Source organism: Lucilia sericata, unplaced genomic scaffold (assembly GCF_015586225.1).
Source record: "Lucilia sericata isolate MDLA Ls3-8-SP2 unplaced genomic scaffold, ASM1558622v1 Contig000312F_arrow, whole genome shotgun sequence".
Taxonomy (NCBI): domain Eukaryota; kingdom Metazoa; phylum Arthropoda; class Insecta; order Diptera; family Calliphoridae; genus Lucilia; species Lucilia sericata.
The window spans coordinates 351,863-369,525 of NW_023994336.1; the positions used below are offsets into that span (position 1 = coordinate 351,863).

General features: G+C 31.6%; 2 protein-coding genes across 9 annotated transcripts; one reads left to right on the forward strand and one right to left on the reverse strand.

The window, feature by feature from the left end:
* Positions 1-3,014: 3,014 nt before the first annotated feature.
* Positions 3,015-16,577, reverse strand: LOC119603575 (calcium uptake protein 1 homolog, mitochondrial). 7 transcript variants are annotated; one of them, XM_037955625.1, is made up of 11 exons: positions 16,419-16,577; positions 16,031-16,326; positions 15,721-15,970; positions 14,849-15,011; positions 14,731-14,768; positions 14,607-14,621; positions 14,402-14,516; positions 4,598-4,758; positions 4,381-4,386; positions 3,584-4,043; positions 3,015-3,488 (listed from the first exon to the last, which is right to left on the reverse strand). In XM_037955625.1, exons 2-11 carry the CDS (start codon positions 16,285-16,287, stop codon positions 3,334-3,336), a joined length of 1,620 nt encoding a protein of 539 aa, XP_037811553.1. In that variant the 5' UTR covers positions 16,288-16,326; positions 16,419-16,577; the 3' UTR covers positions 3,015-3,333. The 7 variants fall into 7 exon arrangements, with proteins under 7 accessions (XP_037811553.1, XP_037811554.1, XP_037811556.1 ...); XM_037955626.1 differs by lacking the exon at positions 14,849-15,011 and adding an exon at positions 15,462-15,621 and having other exon boundaries at positions 16,419-16,549; XM_037955628.1 differs by lacking the exon at positions 14,607-14,621.
* On the forward strand, positions 6,749-11,228 carry LOC119603577 (carbohydrate sulfotransferase 11). 2 transcript variants are annotated; one of them, XM_037955632.1, is made up of 5 exons: positions 6,749-6,867; positions 9,305-9,585; positions 9,645-9,975; positions 10,045-10,591; positions 10,654-11,228. In XM_037955632.1, exons 2-5 carry the CDS (start codon positions 9,400-9,402, stop codon positions 10,829-10,831), a joined length of 1,242 nt encoding a protein of 413 aa, XP_037811560.1. In that variant the 5' UTR covers positions 6,749-6,867; positions 9,305-9,399; the 3' UTR covers positions 10,832-11,228. The 2 variants fall into 2 exon arrangements, with proteins under 2 accessions (XP_037811560.1, XP_037811562.1); XM_037955634.1 differs by lacking the exon at positions 6,749-6,867 and adding an exon at positions 7,023-7,113.
* Positions 16,578-17,663: the final 1,086 nt, after the last annotated feature.

Here is a 17,663-nt window from a genome sequence, read left to right on the forward strand (position 1 = left end):
GAACTAGTTAAAATTTTAAAAGTTTACAAAAGTTTAGCTTTTTGTTTTGAGAAGGTTTAAACTAGAAGAGAGAAATAAGTGCTCTCTATGCTTAGTTTTTTTCTTTGAGTTTTGAAAGCAAAAGTGTTCAAAAGCTCTTAACCTATATCTGTTTTTAACTAATCGTACTATTTAATAGTTGAAAATTTTTAAATTCTTATTATTTAGTTTGCATTTTAAACAATGAGAGAGCTTTTTGCCTAACTCTAGTTTAAACGGAAGCTTTGGATATTAAAGAAAATGAGAGAGCTTTTTGCCTAACTCTGGTTTAAACTATAGCTTTGCAAATTAAACAAGTTTAGAGAGCGAGAGAGCTTTTTGCCTAACTTTAGTTAAAACTGTAGTTTTGGTTATTAAAGAAGATGAGAGAGCTTTTTGCCTAAAAACTTCAAAGGAACTAAATTTTATTAGGAAGTGTAAGATTCTCAACTATAAAGTTTTTAAGCGATAGCATTTCTATATATGGAAGTCTAAGCTAAAGCCTTAGAATAAAGATGAAAATCAGGACGATCAGGGAATAGCAAATTTGTAATAAATCTTAAAATTAAAAAAAAAAAAACAAGTAAGAGTGTCATATTCGGCTATGCCGAATCTTATATACCCACCATCAAACCTCGTTTGACTCGAATGAAACTTACTTATGTCGAATTCAATCTATATGCTCGTATTTTTAGGCCAGTTATAAGCGTTAAAGTAATTTTCTGAAGGAGACCTTATATGTGGGGTAGGGTCAATTATGGACCGATCCTCATAGCATAGTGATTTTGGATCACAAGAAACTTACTTATGTGGAATTTCATCGCTATATTCGTATTTTTAAACAAGTTATGGCTGTTAAAGCTGCTTTTCGAGGGTCCACTTGTATGGGGGCTATCCGAAAACGTGGACCGATATTGCCCATTTTCAATACCAAACAAACCTTACCTATATGAAATATTTATGTGAAATTTCAACCCTCTAGCTCTTTCCATTCGGACTCTATCGTGCTTTCAACAGACAGACGGACGGACAGACATGGCTAGATCGTCTTAGAATGGGTCTATGACCAATATTTCGATGTATTACAAACGGAATGACAAAATCAATATACCCCCATCTTTTTTGATGGTGGGTATAAGAACATTTAAGGAATCAGTTGGCATTTGGTAAGTGTAAGATTCCCAACTTTAAAGCTGTTCATTGATCGCACTAAATGAGTTGATGACAGAGCTAAATATTCAGAATCAATGAATCAATATCAAGATGACTTTAAATTGCATTGAAAATAGTAAGATTTGTTAACTCTAGAGCTTCAAGGCGATCGTATTAAACGGGTTATACAGTAAGATCCGAATAAATACATCTAGATGGTAGATCTAAATTAGGGCGATTTTGAATAGAAAATTTTTAATAAATATTGAAGTTATCAGTTAGCATTTGGGAAGTATAAGACTCCTGACTGTGGAGCTTCTCAACGATTGACTGATCTAAATATTGAAAATGTGTGTTAAAATGAAAATGTGTGTTAAAATTCAAAGCAACAAGTTGGCATTGGGAAGTGTAAGATTCCCGACTTTGGAGCTGTTTAGTGATCGCACTACTGCGCTAAATATTCAGAATATAGATCAAAATCAGGATGACTTAAAATCGAAAAATTTTAATAAACCTGATAATTATGGAATGTTAAAGTTGACAAAAACTTCATAGGAATCAGTTGGCATTGGAAAAAGTACGATTCCAGACTCTAGAGCTTCTAAGCGATCGTACTAAGTTGCAGAATAAGATTCGAATAAATACAACTAGAGCGTTATCGGCCTATTGTAAACTTTGTTGAGAAATATATAAGGGGTTCGTCCGTCTGTCAGTACCCAACATATATTGCATATATATTGTAAGTAAAGACAATCCGGACACCACGGTCAGGAATGAAAGGATGTTGAGAAGTTGAGACATTTTGACCTTCATGCCTGTATTCGTCTGCATTAAGGACATGTAGCGACCGACTTAAACATGAAAGGCTTTCTGGAAGTCTCAAGTGCATCCTTTGGTCATGTTTAGTGGTAGCAGTGCTAAGAGTATGTATGGCTAGCTAGGGCATAAAGAGGCTAGTTGTTAACAGATCCTTTCAGCGTCATGGCAAAGCGCGGTTGTCTAGTCCACGTATAAACTAAGTATAATAGAACGGTCACGTTCGACGGGGTGGTAAGTAAAGATAATCCGGACGTCACGGTCAGGAATGAAAGAATGTTGAGGAGTTGAGACGTTTTGACCTTCATGTCTGTATTCGTCTGCATTAAGGACATGTAGCGACCGACTTAAACATGAAAGGCTTTCTGGAAGTGTCAAGTGCAGCCTTTGGTCAAGTTAAGTGGTAGTATGTATCCCTTCAGCGCGGCTGCCTAGTCCACGCAGAAATTAAGAAAACTATGTATGATATAAAGGTCACCTTGGACGGGATGATAGGTATAGACAAACAGGACGTCACGTTCTTAAATGAAAGAATATTAAGACCTTCATGCCACAATTGTTCAGCATGAAGGTCAGCTATTGATTGATTTAAACGTACAACGGTGACAAGTGAAACCAGTGGCACACAGTAGTTAGGAAAAGTATTTCTGCTGTCTGACTATGAGGTTGCTAACAGTCAGACCGCAAAGGCAATCTCCTACACTGATAAGACTAAGGCAATGCAAAGGGTAAATTTGCGAGAAGATCGTCCACAGGCCGCTCGGCAAGTAGCCACAGAGGAGAAACCAAGTGAAAGTCCTTCTAAACTAAATGTTTTCTATTTCAATGGAGAAAACAGCTATGTGCTGTTCGTAGGATCAATGGAGGCAATACATTTAAATGAATTTTGGGAACTTGAGGAATTATGAAAAATAAGAAAATTCTGGTTAGATCCGCAACAAAATGACACAATTTTAAGTTCTACAAAGGAATCAAGTTAAGATTTCTTTCTACGCTAGTGTCTAATATTAAAACGAAAAGTTTATATATGAATTAAATATTTATTAATTTATTTATAAATGTTTTGAACAATTTTATTAAAAAATTACTTGTTAGACAAAAAAATTCTTAAAGAACAAAGAATAATAAGAAGAAAACTAAAACATATTAACTAGTAAGTAACATTTATTATTAGTATATTAGATTAAAGAGGTAAAACTAAAAATTAATTTTTATATATATTTACATTTAAAGAAAAGTCATCGTAGCAGCAGCAGCAGCAGTAACCAATTGTAATAAAAGTATTAAGATAATTTCCAAAAAAAAATGTATAATCCTGACAACATAGGATGATGTCAACCATTTTATTTAAAGATCCAATAAAACTGGTTTCGTTTCACGGGCGCATTTCAACATTGAGCGCATCAGTTTTATAAAGCCCGTATCTTTGGGTTTTTCTAAACCGCGTTGAACGCGATTTTTCATAACCGCAATGAATTCGCGATTACTCAATTGGTTGTCATCTAGAAAAAAAAAATATAAAGTTATAATAATAACCATGTTGTGGTTAAAAATCTCTTATTTCATCACTAACACTTGGAAATGATTTATAACTTACTGTTGTCATCGAATATGGTGAAAACAACATCAATCACATGATCCGATAGTTCGACCATGGCAACAGTTTTGGCCACATGTTTTAGGGTTGCCTGATCAATGGAAGCACCAGCTATATGATAAAAAGTCAAGGCCGTATCGACGTCATTGACATTATTGAGAAAATGGAAAAAGTCCAAGTAGTCCTTTTTCGATATGCCAACAGAGTGGTCACGGAAACGTCTCTTTACTCTTTTCAATTTACGTTGCTTCTTCTTTAAAGGATAACCAGCATAAGCCAGCAATAGTTCTGCAAAATCGGCCTCGGTAATCATGCCCTCTTCATTGGGATGTTTGCGCTCAAATTCCAAAGATAAAATTTCCCTTTGCAGTTGTTGTTGAAAATCCAAGAATTTTTGTATAGTCAATTTCTTATCCAAGTTGGGACCAAAGAAATAAGTGGTCAAGGCAGAGTTCACGCCCTATATTTATTTTTTTTTTTTGGGCAAAATATTTTTTTTTTATTAAAATTTTAACTTTTATTTTCATAATTAATTCAACACTTTGAACAGAAAAAAAATAATAATGATAAACGAACTTAAAGCATAAAAATCGTACACCGTGCAAAAAGTTTTATTAGTGTGAATACAAAATGATTTATTTTTTTAAAGTGACCAAGACCAAGACCAGTTAAAAAAAAATGGTTATGTGGGCGTGCAAAGTATGTTTAATGCGGGTGTTAAGTAGTTTTGAATTGAAATAAATAATATACACAAACAAAAATGTTAAACTAAAGTCCTTTAAAAAAAAAACAAGTACCTTAGACTTTTAGCAATTATATTACAAAAGATTAGGATTATAATTAGAATTAGAAAAATTAGAAAGTAGTAGTTGGTTAAAAAGGTATAGACAATTTTGTTTGTTTTTCTTTTTTTTTAGTTAAGTTTGTTTGTTAAAACAAGAGTTTTGTTTGTTTAAACAATTTAAGATAATAAATTTATATATTTTAGAGAGAAAAAAAGGAAACAAAACTTACTTTGAAGGTATTGCCGGTGTTAGCATGATCGCGATGACGGCTGCCAATACTAGTCTGTTGTCTTACTAGTGTTGCTACCATTTCGAATTCCTCACAATCTACATCACCATCACCGTTTAAATCAAACATTTGAAAAGCAATTTCAAAATGACGGCGTGAGGCTAAAAAATATAAAATCGTAAATAAATTGTAAACGAAAATGGACGTTTAAAATAAAAATTAATTGAATTTTTTTTATTAAAAATTTTAATTTATATTAAAAAAAAAAAATCAATTTAAAGATCTTTCTTAACAATTTAAACTAGAACTGAACTAAAGCTGAACTAGAACTGAACAAAAACTAAAATAGAACTGAATTGCAACTGAACTAGAACTGAACTAGAACTGAACTAGAACTGAACTAGAACTGAACAAAAGCTAAAATAGAACTGAATTGCAACTGAACTAGAACTGAACAAGAACTGACCTAGAACTGAACTAGAACTGAACTAGAACTGAACTAGAACTGAACTAGGACTGAACTAGAACTGAACTAGAACTGAATTGCAACTGAACTAGAACTGAACTAGAACTGAACTAGAACTGAACTAGAACTGAACTAGAACTGAACTAGAACTGAACTAGAACTGAACTAGAACTGAACTAGAACTGAACTAGAACTGAACTAGAACTGAACTAGAACTGAACTAGAACTGAACTAGAACTGAACTAGAACTGAACTAGAACTGAACTAGAACTGAACTAGAACTGACTAGAACTGAACTAGAACTGAACTAGAACTGAACTTGAACTGAACTAGAACTGAACTAGAACTGAACTAGAACTGAACTAGAACTGAACTAGAACTGAACTAGAACTGAACTAGAACTGAACTAGAACTGAACTAGAACTGAACTAGAACTGAACTAGAACTGAACTAGAACTGAACTAGAACTGAACTAGAACTAGAACTGAACTAGAACTGAACTAGAACTGAACTAGAACTGAACTAGAACTGAACTAGAACTGAACTAGAACTGAACTAGAACTGAACTAGAACTGAACTAGAACTGAACTAGAACTGAACTAGAACTGAACTAGAACTGAACTAGAACTGAACTAGAACTGAACTAGAACTGAACTAGAACTGAACTAGAACTGAACTAGAACTGAACTAGAACTGAACTAGAACTGAACTAGAACTGAACTAGAACTGAACTAGAACTGAACTAGAACTGAACTAGAACTGAACTAGAACTGAACTAGAACTGAACTAACTAGAACTGAACTAGAACTGAACTAGAACTGAACTAGAACTGAACTAGAACTGAACTAGAACTGAACTAGAACTGAACTAGAACTGAACTAGAACTGAACTAGAACTGAACTAGAACTGAACTAGAACTGAACTAGAACTGAACTAGAACTGAACTAGAACTGAACTAGAACTGAACTAGAACTGAACTAGAACTGAACTAGAACTGAACTAGAACTGAACTAGAACTGAACTAGAACTGAACTAGAACTGACTAGAACTGAACTAGAACTGAACTAGAACTGAACTAGAACTGAACTAGAACTGAACTAGAATAGAACTGAATAGATAGTCTTTTCTTTATTGTAGAGTTTAAAAGTGCTATCACCAAATATTAAGTTAGTTTTTGCTTGTTTCTCTAAGAGGTTTTTTTTCTGATTTGTCATTCAATAAGGATACATATTTTACATTAAGAAACATGTAAGAATTAAAATCTGGTTATGGTAAATGACTCATATGCTTAACATTGGAAATATATGAATGTCACGATTTCAAAAATTTAAAATAACAGATTTTAACAGATTTTTAAAAACATAAAAAACAATAACAAAAGCAAAATCAAGTAAGTGAAAAGGAAGTTCGCAAATACCCCCAAAAAAGGAGAAAAAACAAATAAAGACAGATAAATTTCAATAATCAAAACAATATAGAAATAAAAACAAACCGTTAAAATTAACCCCGATGATAACTACACTCTGGATGAAATATATAAAAATAAAACTAAAAGTTATTTCAATTTAACGCCTGCGTATTATTTTCCTATTAACTCTCCCAAAAAACAAAATTGTTAAAAGGCAAGAGGGAAAAAAAACGCGCCAGGACCTTATCAACAAAAAATTCACAAACTAACAAAGCAGTTAACAGTAAACATTTAACATTTAACGAGTAAGGAACTCAACAACAGACAAGTTGGGAAATCTTACGAATGCTTCAACAAAAGGATACATTATAAGAACAGAAAAAAGAACAAGTGAATGTGAGTGAATGTGGCAGGAAGGAAGCAGGGAAGAAGACAAATAAATTTATAGAATACAGACACAAAAAAAAACTAAAGATAAAATCTATTAATTTAAAATTTAAATAAATATGTATATTAAATTTGCAAAACATAATTAAATACGAAAAATAAGAAAATTAGTCTTTAAACTTATTTAACAAACAATTTAATTAGTGAAAAGTAATTAAATTTGTAATAATATAATTTGCAAATTATTAAAAGAAAGTGAGTTAAATCTATGGACTTCTTAAATATGATGAGTTTCTTTAAAAAACCTATTTAAAATTTTACCAATTATCAAAATTTATGTTTAATTAAAATTATAAATACAAAAAAAAAAAATAAAACTCTATTTTGCGGGTACGAGTGAATATGTATATACTTTTTCGATGGACATTCAACAAGGTGTTTATTTTTTTTTTTTTCAACATGACGCCCTAGTTTATTTTACTTTTTCCTTGTTCTTCTCGTTTTTGCGTCATCACAGGCAGTCAAGCAGGCAGGCATGTGTTGCCAAGTGAAGTGCTATTATACTTAATAACAAACATCAGTAGCAGCGGCATTAGCAATAGTTTCACTTTTTTCCTCAATTTTCTAGGATGAACTTTTTGCTCTTTCGGTGGAATAACTAGTGGAAACTTATAGAAATTTCATATTTATGTTGCTTTTTATGCATTTTCGCGTGTTAATGTTTGTAGACTGTTATAGTATGTAATTTTACACTAAGTACTGTAATGGGGATTTTAAGCGGCTAGCTACAAGTGGTAATCAGGAACCGTAGCATTTGTGTGGTTCTTTAGCAAAGCTAAATGACAACAATTACTTTTTAACATTATGTTGAAATTAAAAATGCTTTATAAAAATGCTTTCTTAAAAAATAATTTTTAGAAGCGGCATTTAATAAAGAAAACAAATTAATTAAATTTGAACTAGAGCATGACCTATAAATGAACCAGAACTGTACTAAATCTGTACTAGAATTGAAGTAGAACTGAACTAGAACTGAACTAGAACTGAACTAGAATTGAACTAGAAATGAACTAGAACTGAACTAGAACTGAACTGAACTGAACTGAACTAGAACTGAACTAGAACTGAACTAGAACTGAACTAGAACGAACTAGAACAGAACTAGAACTGAACTAGAACTGAACTAGAACTGAACTAGAACTGAACTAGAACTGAACTAGAACTGAACTAGAACTGAACTAGAAACTGAACTAGAACTGAACTAGAAACTGAACTAGAACTGAACTAGAACTGAACTAGAACTGAACTAGAACTGAACTAGAACTGAACTAAGAACTGAACTAGAAAACTGACTGAACTAGAATGAACTAGAACTGACTAGAACTGAACTAAGAACTGAACTAGAACTGAACTAGAACTGAACTAGAACTGAACTAGAACTGAACTAGAACTGAACTAGAACTGAACTAGAACTGAACTAGAACTGAACTAGAACTGAACTAGAACTGAACTAGAACTAAACTAGAACTGAACTAGAACTGAACTAGAACTGAACTAGAACTGAACTAGAACTGAACTAGAACTGAACTAGAACTGAACTAGAACTGAACTAGAACTGAACTAGAACTGAACTAGAACTGAACTAGAACTGAACTAGAACTAACTAGAACTGAACTAGAACTGAACTAGAACTGAACTAGAACTGAACTAGAACTGAACTAGAACTGAACTAGAACTGAACTAGAACTGAACTAGAACTGAACTAGAACTGAACTAGAACTGAACTAGAACTGAACTAGAACTGAACTAGAACTGAACTAGAACTGAACTAGAACTGAACTAGAACTGAACTAGAACTGAACTAGAACTGAACTAGAACTGAACTAGAACTGAACTAGAACTGAACTAGAACTGAACTAGAACTGAACTAGAACTGAACTAGAACTGAACTAGAACTGAACTAGAACTGAACTAGAACTGAACTAGAACTGAACTAGAACTGAACTAGAACTGAACTAGAACTGAACTAGAACTGAACTAGAACTGAACTAGAACTAGAACTGAACTAGAACTGAACTAGAACTGAACTAGAACTGAACTAGAACTGAACTAGAACTGAACTAGAACTGAACTAGAACTGAACTAGAACTGAACTAGAACTGAACTAGAACTGAACTAGAACTGAACTAGAACTGAACTAGAACTGAACTAGAACTGAACTAGAACTGAACTAGAACTGAACTAGAACTGAACTAGAACTGAACTAGAACTGAACTAGAACTGAACTAGAACTAAACTAGAACTAAACTAGAACTGAACTAGAACTGAACTAGAACTAAACTAGAACTAAACTAGAACTGAATTAGAACTGCAAATGAAGTAGAAATTTAAAAATTTTATTAACAAAATTAGTTAATAATCTTTTAATTCTCGCTTTTAATTTCAGACTATAATAACTTATTAATAGATCTACAAACATATTGAAAAAAAGTCGCAATAACATTCTGAAGAACCTTCAACCAGCAGTGATTTGAAGTGACAATGATAATACGCCTGTGCTATGGCAGACGAGTACAAGCTTCTTTAAAACTTATAGCCTGCATATTGATTGCAGTGTTTTATTTTGGATTCCTCTTTCGAGAATCGTTAAATGCTTTCGAACAGAATAAAGATAAAGCTGAAGCAGCAGCGGCAGCTATAGGTTTAATACAAACCAATAAAGCAGAGGTTAATTAAAATTATAGTCATATTAACAACAATTTCTAATAATAGTTTCTTTCTTATAGCCCAAACTATCCTTTAGTAGTATCAAACACTATCAGAAGGATTTGTTTAGTAAGGCAGATGATTATAGTGCTGTTAAAACTACCTTACCACCTATTGTCACCAGTACTTTAAATCCAGTTTATGAGTATTCCGAAGAAATTCATAGTGCCACCGAAAAGGATTTGAGGAAACGCCGTAAACACGCTCAACAAGTTTGTAAGAAATATAATTTACAAACCCTTTACCCACCGAATCCCAGAGAGTTTTTCATATCGCCCGGCCACAATTTGGTATGGTGTAATGTTTTTAAAGCGGCCAGCAGTACGTGGATGTATTATTTTAATATATTGGGTAAGATGGAAATTATTTCAAAGAATTTATTAAAATCTAGATTTTTATACTTTTATTTAAAATCTGCAGGTGGCTATGATATCAAGTATTTACAACGCACCGAATTCCAACCATTAGAATTGGCACGAAAACGTTTTCCCAGACCTTATATGCAAGATCTGGCAGATGCTTTATCTTCGTCTTTATCATTTCTTTTCGTGCGTGACCCCTTCGAACGTATTGTTTCGGGCTATCGCAATAAACTAGAGGGTGGCAAGAACACCTACTATAAAACATTGGCTAGACGTATCATTTCTAAATTTCGTAAGCATCCTATAGCCGGAGGAGGAAGAAGCAAGTCAGGACCTACATTCAATGAATTCGTACAGTATCTAATCGATCAGCATGAACAAGGCAAACAATTTGATGAACACTGGTCACCAATCTATAGTTTTTGTACACCCTGCAGTATAAACTTTACAATCATAGGAAAAGTAGAAACCTTTAATAGAGATTCGGAATTTATTATAAGACAGGCAGGTTTAGAATCCCTATTATTGGGAACATTGCCGAAAACTTTAAGCCGGAAAATTGGCAATTTATCTAAGGGAGCAAGAACCAATATATCTTTGGAAAAGTAAGTAAAAATACTATAAATTGTGATGAAAAATTTTTAATTTAAACACATTTATTTTGCAGATACTTTGCCGAAATTAATCGCTCAACTCTAGACCAATTATTAAAAATTTACAAATTAGATTTTGAATTATTCGATTATGATTATACAAAATATTATAATTATGTAAACATGGATACCGATACTCTATACCCGACCACTTTAAAAACTCAAGAAAGTTCTACAAAAACTGAAACTTAAGCAAAATTATTGAAATTAACAACCAAAAAGTATTAAAAAACCAAAATATTTTCATAAATTCTTTTTTACAACCAAACTACACCCACCCAAGTACCTCTCTTCAGAAAAACAACAAAGTATTTATAAATATTAAAAACAAAATTACAAGTTTACGAACCAAAGAGCAATCGAAACATAAAAAATCTTTTGTAAACCAAAAACAAACAAAAAAAAGCCAAATTCAAAAAGTTTTCCACAAGTTAAAGAAACAAATCCAAAAACAAAACATGGCCAAAGACTAATCTTAGTTTTATATAATAATTCTAACAAATAAGTTTTTTTTTTTAAATATATTAAGTTGTAATTCCTGAAAACTATTTTTTTTTTATATAGAAAAACATATTATTTTAAATATTTTCCCTTTAACAAAGTATTATTGAATTGTATTATATATTTTTTAGTTTCTAAGTAAATAAAGTAATTATTTTTATTTATTACTTATTTATATAAAAATATACTCGGTACAATTAATGTGATGTTATTTAACAAAAATGAAACCAAAAACCAATGTTCTAAAATTTAATGTAAAAATGAAAAATTATTAAATTTATTCCATCTATTTCGATGAATTTACTGTAACTTTATGATATTTAATAAAATATAAATATAATAAAATCCTAATGGAAGTTTTTTCATTTGAATAACTAATAATAAAAACTAGAACTGAACTAGGGATGAAGTAGAAATGAACTAGAACTGATCTAGAACTGAACTAGAACTGAACTAGAACTGAACTAGAACTGAACTAGAACTGAACTAGAACTGAACTAGAACTGAACTAGAACTGAACTAGAACTGAACTAGAACTGAACTAGAACTGAACTAGAACTGAACTAGAACTGAACTAGAACTGAACTCGAACTGAATTAAAACTGAACTAGAACTGAATTAGGACTAGAACTGAACTAGAGGTGAATTAGAACTGAACTAGAACTGAATTAGAACTGAATTAGAACTGAATTAGAACTGAACTAGAACTGAACTAGAACTGAACTAGAACTGAACTAGAACTGAACTAGACTGAACTAGAACTGAACTAGAACTGAACTAGAACTGAACTAGAACTGAACTAGAACTGAACTAGAACTGAACTAGAACTGAACTAGAACTGAACGAGAACGAACTGAACTAGAACTGAACTAGAACTGAACTAGAACTGAACTAGAACTGAACTAGAACTGAACTAGAACTGAACTAGAACTGAACTAGAACTGAACTAGAACTGAACTAGAACTGAACTAGAACTGAACTAAACTGAACTAGAACTGAACTAGAACTGAACTAGAACTGACTCTAGAACTGAACTAGAACTGAACTAGAACTGAACTATAGAACTTGAACTAGAACGACTAGAACTGAAACTAGAACTGAACTAGAACTGAACTAGAACTGAACTAGAACTGAACTAGAAACTGAACTAGAACTGAACTAGAACTGAACTAGAACTGAACTAGAACTGAACTAGAACTGAACTAGAACTGAACTAGAACTGAACTAGAACTGAACTAGAACTGAACTAGAACTGAACTGAACTGAACTAGAACTGAACTAGAACTGAACTAGAACTGAACTAGAACTGAACTAGAACTGACTAGACTGAACTAGAACTGAACTAGAACTGAACTAGAACTGAACTAGAACTAACTAGACTGAACTAGAAACTGAACTAGAACTGAACTAGAACTGAACTAGAACTGAACTAGAACTGAACTAGAACTGAACTAGAACTGAACTAGAACTGAACTAAACTGAACTGAACTGAACTAGAACTGAACTAGAACTGAACTAGAACTGAACTAGAACTGAACTAGAACTGAACTAGAACTGAACTAGAACTGAACTAGAACTGAACTAGAACTGAACTAGAACTGAACTAGAACTGAACTAGAACTGAACTAGAACTGAACTAGAACTGAACTAGAACTGAACTAGAACTGAACTAGAACTGAACTAGAACTGAACTAGAACTGAACTAGAACTGAACTAGAACTGAACTAGAACTGAACTAGAACTGAACTAGAACTGAACTAGAACTGAACTAGAACTGAACTAGAACTGAACTAGAACTGAAAACTAGAACTGAACTAGAACTGAACTAGAACTGAACTAGAACTGAACTAGAACGAACTAGAACTGAACTAGAACTGAACTAGAACTGACTAGAACTGAACTAGAACTGAACTAGAACTGAACTAGAACTGAACTAGAACTGAACTAGAACTGAACTAGAACTGAACTAGAACTGAACTAGAACTGAACTAGAACTGAACTAGAACTGAACTAGAGCAGAACTAGAACTGAATTAGAACTGAACTAGAATTGAACTAGAATTGAACTAGAACTGAACTAGAACTGAATTAGAACTGAAATAGAACTGAACTAGAACTGAACTAGAACTGAACTGAACTAGAACTGAACTAGAACTGAACTAGAACTGAACAAGAACTGAACTAGAACTGAACTAGAACTGAACTAGAACTGAACTAGAACTGAACTAGAACTGAACTAGAACTGAACTAGAACTGAACTAGAACTGAACTAGAACTGAACTAGAACTGAACTAGAACTGAACTAGAACTGAACTAGAACTGAACTAGAACTGAACTAGAACTGAACTAGTACTGAACTAGAACTGAACTAGAACTGAACTAGAACTGAACTAGAACTGAACTAGAACTGAACTAGAACTGAACTAGAACTGAACTAGAACTGAACTAGAACTGAACTAGAACTGAACTAGAACTGAACTAGAACTGAACTAGAACTGAACTAGAACTGAACTAGAACTGAACTAGAACTGAACTAGAACTGAACTAAAACTGAACTAGAACTAGAACTGAACTGAACTAGAACTGAACTAGAACTGAACTAGAACTGAACTAGAACTGAACTAGAACTGAACTAGAACTGAACTAGAACTGAACTAGAACTGAACTAGAACTGAACTAGAACTGAACTAGAACTGAACTAGAACTGAACTAGAACTGAACTAGAACTGAACTAGAACTGAACTAGAACTGAACTAGAACTGAACTAGAACTGAACTAGAACTGAACTAGAACTGAACTAGAACTGAACTAGAACTGAACTAGAACTGAACTAGAACTGAATTAGAACTGAACTAGAACTGAACTAGAACTGAACTAGAACTGAACTAGAACTGAACTAGAACTGAACTAGAACTGAACTAGAACTGAACTAGAACTGCACTACAACTGCACTAGAACTGAACTAGAACTGAACTAAAACTGAACTAGAACTGCACTAGAAGTGCACTAGAACTGAACTAGAACTGAACTAAAACTGAACTAAAACTGAACTAAAACTGAACTAAAACTGAACTAGAACTGAACTAGAACTGCACTAGAACTGAACTACAACTGAATTGGAATTGAACTACAACTAAATTACAACTGAACTAGAACTGAACTAGATTTGAACTGGAACCTAACTAGAATTGAATTGGAACTAAAAAACGTACATTATTTCTAAACGTTTATAATAAAAAATTATTCAGATAATTCCACTTACTTGACAAAACTGTGAGCAAAAATATATAGTCGGAGAATGTGATTAAGCCATAGGAACCCAGTTTATAGAAAATACTATTTTTCTCTAAATGTAAATTTAGACATTCACCAACAGACTATTAGAGAAAAAAATAAATAAAAAAGATGTCATTAAAACCAACATAAGATAAGGTAAAACATTTAAGACTTATATAAATATAAAATACCTTTCCAGAAACTTGCTTTAAGAATTTTGAGCAATTTGGTTAAAAAAAGACAAGACATAATTTGGATGTTAGGTAAAGCTACAGTTTCATATTATTTAAACTAACAAACAACAATTTTACTAACCTTGGGATCATAACGTCTATATTGATCTAGACCCAAACCTGTAAAAAAAATAATAATATTGAAATTAGTTTTATGGAAATATTTATATGTATAAGCTTTTGTTAGTTTGTTAACGTACCCTCTGGTTGTTTCATACCAGGTGTCATACTTGTTAGAAAATCAGATGGTGTCATAAATATCTCATGACGATCATCTGATGTTGGTACTTGTATTGTGGCGAAATAACGAAACACCTTATCGGGTGTTGAGAATTGACGTATACGATTTTCGTATTCAATAATCTAGATTTTAGTTGAAAGTTAATTTAAGTTTTAGTTAAGTATTATTTATGAGATTATTACAATTTTTAAATAAAAGCTTTTTATACGAAAAAAAAAACGTTTTGAAATAAAAGGTTTTTACAAAAATAATTGTAAAATTAAATAATACAAGTACGCCAAATAAACTAAACAAAAAAATTTCAAAATTTCAAAAATTTTCAATTTTTTATGAAATTTGAAACTTATGCAAAATTTTAAAATTCTACAAATTTTAAATATTTCACAAATTTTAAATATTTTACAAAATTTTAAATATTTTACAAAATTTTTGAAAATTTAGCAAAATTTTAAACATTTAAAAAATATTTGAAAATTTTTTAAATTTAAAAAAAAAAAAAATATTGTTTCCCCCAAAACTTTAAATAAAAAACTACAAAATAATTAAAAACTAAATGAAAATAAAAAAATTACCATCTGGTTGCTTAATGCCTGGATAAATAGAACGTAAAAAATCATCTGGTGTCATGCACACAGTGGTGCCCTGAGGTGTCGTCAAACGGACAGTGGCAAAATAACGGAAAATTTTGTCGGGTGTGGAAAATTGGCGAATACGATTTTCATATTCAATAATCTTAAAAAAATCAAAAAAATGTAACAAAAGATTTCAAATAAAAAATAAACAAAATTATAAAAACTAAAAAACTCCTAAGATATTTCGTGAATAGCTTACCTTTCTTTCACGAAAGCCTACTTTTTCCTTTTCAGTACGGACGCTATTCACCGACTGTTCATTGACAGCATTTTCCTCCTCGCTTTCACTTTCTGTCTCACTATCACTGTCGGTATCTCTATTCGAGTCATGCTTTGCATCTCTGGCCTTTCTTTCCTCTTTGGATAATTTCTTTTTACCTTTTTTCTCCACCTCAACATTTTCCACACCAGCGTCAGCATCTACTTTGGGTGTAAGGAAGTTTTTTACTCTGAAAATTGAAGAATCAATAATTTTGTTGTCATAAGAAAAATTTCAATGAATAACCCACTTCTTCCAATCCATTATACAAATCACAAACAGTGAACCAATAATCAAATGATAGATTTTAGTAAAATTTGGTGTTTTTTCCTTTTGATGGCCAAATTTCTTATAGCCTCTGCTGGCAAATGGCACATCCTCTTGAACATTGAGATTGATACGTTTGGCCATCAGCGGTAATACTCCCATATTATTGTTTAATATGCTGGACCTTGGCGCGATTAATTGTCGTGCCACTAAAGCACCACATTGTCTCAAAATAGACATTTTTTTCGTTGGTCAACACAATCTGCAAATCACAAGTTACTGCGAAATTGAGAAAAAAAATAAAAACAATCGATAATGTTACTGGGAAAAATCAGTTTGGAGCAGATTGTTCCTTTCTTTGCAGCACTTACTTTTACTTTTTTATAATTTAAGTAGTCTATAAAAATATTCGATAGAAATTTCGTTAAAATTTTCGTTTATTTAACTATTTTTAGCACTTTTTTGCAATTTATTTAATAATAAATAAATTCTTTCTTTTCAGAATTGTTCCCAGAGCCCTGCGCCGACAATTATTAATGGCGGCGGCGGCGGCAGACACTATAAAAATATCGGCGGTGGCTTAAAATCGACTGTAAGACGGCTATGTTCTCAAATACGTTTAATTTTAAAATTTTCAATGATTTTAAATAAAAACGGAATCCGAGATACTTTTTAAGTAGGATTTTGTACATAATTTAGAACAATAAAATAGGGCAAACACAAAAGTTGTGTGAGAAATTATGCAGGGAGGGAAAAAAATAAAAAAAATAAAAAAATCTAAATAAAACTTTAATTTTTTTTAACTTTAATTTGTTATACGCCATTAAAAGCGTCTCTCAAAGACCTTTCACATGATATCAAAATTAATTATCATACGTAAAATATATCGATACCCTATATTCAAAAAGTGCTAAATCAATAAAGTCTAGTTTTCAGGAAAGTAAAAAAACTATTTAATTCGTGAAATATTGCACTAAAAGACAATATTTCTTCCAGAATACGTTTTTAACATCCTTACTAATTCTTACCTATGAAAAAATTTTAATATTTTGCACATTTTAGCGACTTATTTAAGATAGCACTTTTTGGTCGACAAAAAAACTAATATTTGTTCTAAGTTAGCATGTTTTGTTCAAAAAATAGAACAAAAATTTCTTCTAATAATATGCGTTATTTTATAATTTTATGAAATGTTTTTTTTTTTTAAAGGGATATAAGTCAAACCAGTAAGTCCAATAAAATGCATTTACACCATTTAAGTAGAAAAACTCATGGCATATCTGCTTGTTTACTATTCCTTATTCTCAGTACAAATATTTTAAATTATGAAAAGTTTCTGAATATAAAAAGTACCAATATTTTTTGAATAATACTCCATAATTTGCACATTTAAAGACTTTTTTATAATCAAAATTCTAAATTGGAACCATAGAATATTATAGATCTTAGTGTTATAAACTATTTCTGAAATAACTTTACATTTTTCGGAAAAACATTATTTAAAGTCGAAAACTGGCATTATATACAAATATATAAATGATCATATCTTAAAAACTATACATTCAATTTATTAATCTTCACCTGTTTCGTGTTCAGCATGTTCATCTTGTTAATAT

Excerpts from the sequence above, each read along its gene's own strand:
- LOC119603577 (XM_037955632.1), top strand. The coding sequence starts at position 9,400 with ATGATAATACGCCTGTGCTATGGCAGACGAGTACAAGCTTCTTTAAAA. Across the intron at positions 9,586-9,644 it reads TACAAACCAATAAAGCAGAG|CCCAAACTATCCTTTAGTAG; the intron begins GTTAATTAAAAT and ends TCTTTCTTATAG. Across the intron at positions 9,976-10,044 it reads GTATTATTTTAATATATTGG|GTGGCTATGATATCAAGTAT; the intron begins GTAAGATGGAAA and ends TAAAATCTGCAG.
- LOC119603575 (XM_037955625.1), bottom strand. The coding sequence starts at position 16,287 with ATGTCTATTTTGAGACAATGTGGTGCTTTAGTGGCACGACAATTAATC. Across the intron at positions 15,971-16,030 it reads TGTATAATGGATTGGAAGAA|AGTAAAAAACTTCCTTACAC; the intron begins GTGGGTTATTCA and ends TTCAATTTTCAG. Across the intron at positions 4,759-14,401 it reads TTTGCTCACAGTTTTGTCAA|CCTCACGCCGTCATTTTGAA; the intron begins GTAAGTGGAATT and ends TATATTTTTTAG.